Genomic DNA, 7,464 nt, shown 5'->3' with positions numbered 1-7,464 from the left:
TAATATCCTCACATCAAGAAACTCTAATTAGTTCGTACTTCGATAGTTTATCTTGTTTCACAATTTGTATTACTGCTCAGTAAGCTGTTCTAATCCGAATATTAGTATTTCGCACCATGCAATAAAAAACACGACACAAAAGCTCAATAAAATATATATTCCTATGTCATGTTACTAAAGAAGTATACCAAAAATGTATAGAGAATGCCCTATTGTAAGATATAAAGCAGGTTTATTTTACGAAACCAGAACATGTTGTCGTAAAATATCCTGAACATTGTAGATTATGACATCAGCTTCTAGAAATTGGCTAATTATTCGGTTTAAGAAAAACATTTCCGAACATCGAGTCCCCAAAATCAAGCAAATAATGAATATAGTCTATTAAAGCTATGAGCGGAGACGCAAATAAAATAACACGTGCACAGAGTATATTATATTATGTTTATATCAACTCAGTATAAACGGAAACAAATTGTGCATTGATTTCTTTTAATAGTCGTTAAATTTTCTCACGCATTCGTAACCAATGAACATAATTATTTCGCATTTGTTTGAATATTTGTTTATTTATTTTCAAACATGCCCCAAATACAATCTCTAAGGTATGAACGTTATCCTCAATAACGTACTCCTAATAATCATTTAAACGACAATATATACAACCTAATTTGCTGCATCTTGTTTTAAAACAAGATTTACCAAAATTGATTAAGGAATCTTAAAATATTATAATTCAAAACAAAATATGTCTCTTTGAAAATGTCCACTTGCTGATATGACTACAGTTACTTTTAGTACATTGAATCTTTTCATTTCTAAGCTCATAATTTTCTAGACACCGCAATTTAATTTAACGGAATGTGTTGTGGACACGTAGGCTCTGTCGGCCTTATAATACTTGGCTTCTTAGTGCATATGTCATTTTTGTTTTTCTTAGGCCTCGTGTCATTTTTCTCCCTCTGATCTCATTCCTTCTTACTTCTTTTTTTGATCGGCTGAGGCCTCATAACGTAAAATATTCAAAGTGATGGATATATTTGGTTTCCAGACCTAAAGTATTCATGCTTGCTTTAAAGGTCTTTGTTGTTGACAATATTCAAACAAATATAATACCTGTACAATACATATTTAAGCATCTTGTCCCTAAGTAAATACTTAACTTATCATGGACTGTATTTACAATGTTATTGGTCAATTGATATTAGTAATGCGAATAAATGTGTGACAAGCACATGTTTCTCCTTCCTGTATTTCTGGTGATATTACGCTAGGTATAATTACAATCATATAGATTGAGATTGTGATAGACTCTCCTTAACGTTACATCAGCACATTTCTGTCAATAAGATGTTTTAACACGTTCAAAGTATATAAAAAAAAACACATTGATATAATACATTTTCTCGTTTTCATTTATTTTCATCCTTATTCTCAGACAATTTCCTGTTGATCCTCATAAACCAATATATTTATCGGAAAATATATGTATACTTTTATGAGCATTTCATTTGTTTAGCATGGTGGAAACTATGCTGCATCAAGGTAAGATGTTAGGTAAAAGTTTGATTCAACTGCCAAAAACAAAAATTAATGCACTGGCAGGTAAGATTGTTGGCGACCAGTAAATGATGAGATTATGCTACTTCGTGCTTTGTCTTAAGTTTATTTAGATCAAGTAGATCTATACTTAACATTTTCTTTCGCAAATACAATTTAAAGAACAGTAGACAGAGGTAGCAGTGCTGTTATGGAGCATCACCGATGGATTGTGATGTTAAGTACATACCTGGCAGAATTTACATCACTGGGTCTGCTATTTGCTGTCCCAGTATTGTTTGTAGATTTGTTGGAAAAGTACAGAGAAAGCCGTGCTAAAACTGCAACTGTATCATCGATTCTTATCGGCGTGATGGGATGTAGCGGTAGGTGGCATGAATTCTAAATCACAATGATGACTATATATTCTTAATTTTTGTTGTTTTGCAAACACATACTATTGAGAGATCGATTAATTGAAATATGGAAAGGTGAATATAAAATAAAAAGCCTTAAAATCACACCAGCTAACATGAAATTCCACTCACTACTTACCACGGAGCAATTCCGCCATCCAACAACAAATAATATAATAAGATGAATTATGAGTATATTTAATTGTCTTAATTTTTCTACCTAGTTTGTTTCACAGCAGTTTATTCCAATTTACAAGAGCTAAGTTGAAAGTCATTTTTGCTTTAAGGTATCATAAACGGACTACTGGTACAATGGATAGGACCACGGAAAGCTGGACTTTTGGCTGGACTGCTAATGAGTGCTGGCTGGATGCTTTGTTTTTTCTCCTCTTCCATTCTGTATCTAGATTTGTTGATGGCGGTACCAACGGGTAATTATTCTACTTCTGCTACTACTACTACTACAATTACTACTACTACTACTGCTAACACATTTGCCACTATTACAACTACTACTACAGTTTGCTACTACTGCTACAGCTACTGATCTACTACAGCTATAAATACTACTGCTAGTACTTTTGCTATTACTACTACTACTTCTACTACTACTACTAGTAATAATAATGATAGTTATGATGATTACTATAATTTAGTTTGTCCAATCGTTTGACAACTGCTTTTGTTTTCTTCACGAAATTGAATATCGTAGACTAAAACTGTTCTCTAGAAACGATAGAGTAACTGTGTTAATGGAACATCAACAGTGATGTTGCCGGTGTGAAAAGGCATTAATCGATTAAACATTCGCCTATGCTAAGTATTTTGTTTCTTTAAAGTTTAAATATTTCATTGTTTTTGGAAGCAATTATTTTTCAATAAATTAATTATTGCTTTTATTTTGATAAACATCGTTGGTTTTTGTTTCACCCGACGTGTACGATTCTGTTCCATTTTGGACAGTCATCAAGGTAAACTACATTTTTAACTCCGGTAGTCCATATATTCATCTATGTGGTATGTACCTACGTTCCGACCGATAACGTCTACTTGAGTGTACAGCAATGCTTAAATTATTAATAGATACCAGAGCCATTTTATGTTTGTAGAATGTACGGTTGTGTCTTTTCTACGTCGAAATAGACTGTAAATTTGTTTTTCTAGTATAAGTTATTATTCTGTCCTAATGTGTATTATCTGAACAGATCCGAGCAGATTCATGAATTATGTTCAGTCTCTTCGCATTATTATATACAACAGTGATGACTAGAAACCCTACTTAAAACAGTGTTAAATTGAAAATAATGGATGGTTGAAGATACGGTAGCAAAGTATGAAGACATTATTTGCCTATAAAAGGAATGGAATACAGATCACGTTATCATTAGCGATTAGCCAAAATGGCAGCCATTGGTATTAAGGAACAGAATTTCAAATGTGAACATGAATAGCCCTCTGAACTTTTATAACATTTTCAAAGGCCGTTAATTATCTTAAGATGAACAGATATATTGTGGAATAAATATAAAATATCTGGGGAATAAACCGAAGGTCAAGCTCAAATATTAGTTGTTTGGTGAGATTATGTACATCAAACAACCCTGTTGCAATGCAGCACGTGTACTAAATGTAGCCCATCTAACAAAACTATTTCTCAAAAGATGGCGTGAAAAAAACATTTTTGTAAAATAATTATTCGGAAAGCTTAATATGGCAAAACGAATAACCGTTTCATTTGGAACAATACCGCATATGCGTCGAGTAATAATCTAATATTTGCAAAATATTGTCACTGCAAGTTACTTCAAGAGTAAATATAGGATCATTATTAGAAACTCTATTATGACACTTTTTTTATCCAGTACTCATATAAATGTGCTAAAAACATGGGTGTTACGATGAAGCTATAAAACTAGTTTTGCGTGTAACCAGAGAGAGGTTAAGTGTAACTAAGCGTAAGTTTCAATGCAGAAAAAATGTTGACTGTTTCCTTTTGGAGTCTCCTGATCGATTGTCACATGTAAGTCACGCTGTTCGATTACCTTCTCAGCAAGTGTAAATTAGACACACCTCCAGGCATGGTGAATGTATTCCATTTTCCTCCGACAAGCTGACTGGGGCGATAATACTTTGGATATCGTAAATATTTACAACTTTTATGATAGTTCGTTGATGTTCCGATTGATAATAGTGAAAAGGTGCCGTTGGGTGCTTTGTAATTCAAACATCTGGATTTTTTAAATGGAGGAGTACTGTGTATTCATTTCCCGATATTTAGACGAAACTTGGATGGAAAAAGTGTGTAGCCGCTCCACGATCAGCTGAACAAAAACACAACTAATGGCACTCACCCCTTGGTCTTGGCACAAAAATACGTCCCGTCGATAATTTGAAGAAAACATAAAGGTAATAGAAATTGTAAAAAGATCTTTGAAAAGGAACGTGTCGAGCCTGATCGTTCAGAATCCCATACCTTAGGGATTTATTGTGGGTAAGCAACCTACTCACTATTACATTATTTAAATTTTTAAAAATCTATTCTTTTAAGTTTGTGTGTCCCCAAAATAAGCCATCAACTTCTCGATAGTTTGGCTGTTTGAACGATTTTTTTTTACTCATTAAGCTTGGTTAAAGATGAAAACCGAAGGTAATAATAAAGAACTACAAAATCAATTAACCATTTTTTGACATCTTTACCTCAACATACATCCTTAATCAAAATTCCATAACACGAATAAAAGTAGAACATTAAAATTATTATGCATAACTATTCGTTTCCAAGCAGTAAATATATATGACTTTGTTATCTTTTTGAATTAAGTTACCTCAGTGACTGCACAGAATCAAGACAATAAGGTCAAACTTAATAAGACTTAAAGCTAAATGCATTAACATTGTCAGAAATGATTTTTGTTACGTAAATATGTTCTAAATAACAAAAGTCTTTATAAACAAAGATATTGCTGACAAATACTGAATGTTGTTCGACGTTAAACGGGCGTCATATCATGTGATTATGTCGCTGGGGCTATCTTTCATTTCGCCTATGATCAATTATCACGCAAGTAGGTTTTGGCACATTAATGTGTATTTTATGTTCCTTACACCCCGTTTGGATATATCGAATATCAACGGGAGGATGATTATCGACAACGGTCATGGAGCTCTCCGAACGTAAGACCTATAGATAGTCATACACATTAGTAGAAAGAGCAGGCCATACAATTTAGCACAGCCATACGCGACATTGTACTGGTTATAATGATAATGAATGGCTTCCAATAGTTACACTTTGAATTCCACTTGTTAAGGAAGTCTTGATCAAACAGTCAACAATTAATTAAATTGTAATATCTGAAAATTGATTAATTTTGTAATCATTGAAAATGGACCAAATATTATTATCTCGATGAACATTATCAAACACCGTTTCGAAAATAATCTTTACCAGAATTTCAAATGAGATAATAGCAGACAAACGGCTATTTTACAACAGTGACCTTACTCATGCTTGAGATTAGGGTAAACGGTTACGTTTGCTGTTACAGAACAATGAGTATTGACCATTTTTAGTATGTATAGCTTATTAATGTGTCTCTTGCTTGAAGTAAAATATGCTAGTGTCTCCCAAGGTTAAATAAATTATTATAAACGCTCTAACTATTAACATTTCAGGTATCGGATGTTCTCTAATTACTCTGTCTACGAGCAGAACTTTAAGTCAACATTTCAAAGGAAAGACTGGTCTAATTGCCCTGTCTGTACAGACAACCTCATCAGGCATTGGAAGAATTGTGTATACATATATCCTAACAGCATGCTTGGATTCGTTCGGCTTACACGGGCTGTTTTTAATTATGGGAGCTTTGTTATTAAATTCAGCCATTTTACCTTTACTTTGGCAAACAAATTCGATTTCACAAGAAAGATCAACAATCTCTAAAGAGACTGGAAAAGAATTGGACATTAAGCATTGCTGCATTCGTTATGGAAAAATTTTTACAAACAAAACATTCCTAACGTTTTTATTTGGTATTGCATTTCTCTACGTTCCACACAGTGGGTTTTTAATAGTGTTCACTGACATAATGAAGAGTCGAGAATTTACGGAAGAGAACATTAAACTTGCATACGTTATTCATAGTATTGCTAACGTGTGCGGAAGACTATCCTTTGGTTTTCTTAAACAAGTACCTAGAGTTAGTTCTCTGTCTTTGACATTTCTTTTCGCATGTATATCAGCCATATCATTTTCGACAATACATCTAGCAAAAGAGTTTTGGACTACAACATTGGCTTGTTCCATCCTGGGATTCGAAATGGGTGTGACGGTTGCAGCCATTCCGATCGGTGTATTGAAAATTATCGGCCCTGACAATTTCCCATTGGGAATAGGGCTCATATTTTCGACAATGGGAGTGGGAAACGTAGTTGTAGGACCAATATCTGGTAAGTACATAACGAATGACAAGGAAAGTTGATTTTAGATCAGTGTACGTTTCGATTTTTTAGAATCATTGGCAAATTTAACTAATCCAAACTTTTGTCAGAAAATAATTGTATTTGTTTAAAGTTCTCAATGCCTGTAAAACATGTCCTTAAAGGGAAAATACTACGGATAAAACTATGCATCACACAGAATAGGTAAATGTTTCAATTGGAGAGTTACTCTTTTGGAAAAGAAAGTAACATATCTAGCAAATAAAATCTGCATCATTATTTGAAATGTTAACGCACTTATTTAACTCTTGGTCCCACGTGATCGCTTCAGTGGCATAGTTGTTAGAGCATCCGCCTCGGATGCGGGAGGTCGAGGGTTCAAACCCCTGCTTAATCATATAAAAGATTTATAACAATGGTACTAACAGCTGCCCCGCTATACGCACATCATTAAAATATCAGTTTTAGGAATGATCGACCTGGTTTCAGGATAAGGTGACCATGTTGAACCTCATACTACATGTCTCAGGCATGATGCTCTACTGCTAGACATCACTATGATGCGCTACTGCTAGACATCACTATAAACTGCCACAATACTAACATCGTGGCTATATGACTAAAACATTGTTAAAGCTACGTTACACATCCAACACACACACACACACACACACACATATTTTCTTACTCCCACGCACGCTATGTATAGCGATAATCATATAGTACATTCCGTTCATCGCCTTTCTAGAATAGATTCAATTCCTATAAACTTGTACATAAACGTTTGTGAAGAGCGTATAACACGTTTGATCAGTAATAAGATTGCGATCCTAAAATAACCAGCAGAATATGCTTTCAATAAATGATTTTAATAACTGACAGGACATATAACACAATATTGTCTACACTATATCTAACATGAAACGAGCATTTCCCTGCTATAATTTCCATCAACTTGGATACGACTGACTACTAATAAATGAGTTATTGTGCAGGTTAATAATTGTTTCCCTTTGTTCTATTGTATGTGGGAATTTATCAAAATAGGGTAACACTTCTTAGCATGCCT

General features: G+C 33.8%; 1 protein-coding gene across 1 annotated transcript in view; it reads left to right on the top strand.

Annotated features, from left to right (window-relative positions):
* Positions 1–1,761: 1,761 nt before the first annotated feature.
* Positions 1,762–7,464, top strand: part of LOC149783422 (uncharacterized) — a 64,280-nt gene continuing 58,577 nt past the window's right edge. The window contains exons 1-3 of the mRNA XM_089932838.1: positions 1,762–1,925; positions 2,243–2,386; positions 5,631–6,404. Of these exons, the coding sequence (XP_089788964.1) occupies positions 1,775–1,925; positions 2,243–2,386; positions 5,631–6,404 (1,069 nt within the window). The 5' untranslated portion in view covers positions 1,762–1,774. The remainder of the gene's footprint in view (positions 1,926–2,242; positions 2,387–5,630; positions 6,405–7,464) is intronic.

This window comes from Sinohyriopsis cumingii, chromosome 14, assembly GCF_028554795.1.
Source record: "Sinohyriopsis cumingii isolate HCF-2022 chromosome 14, ASM2855479v2, whole genome shotgun sequence".
Classification (NCBI taxonomy): Eukaryota; Metazoa; Mollusca; class Bivalvia; order Unionida; family Unionidae; genus Sinohyriopsis; species Sinohyriopsis cumingii.
This window is presented reverse-complemented; position numbering and strand designations above follow the sequence as displayed.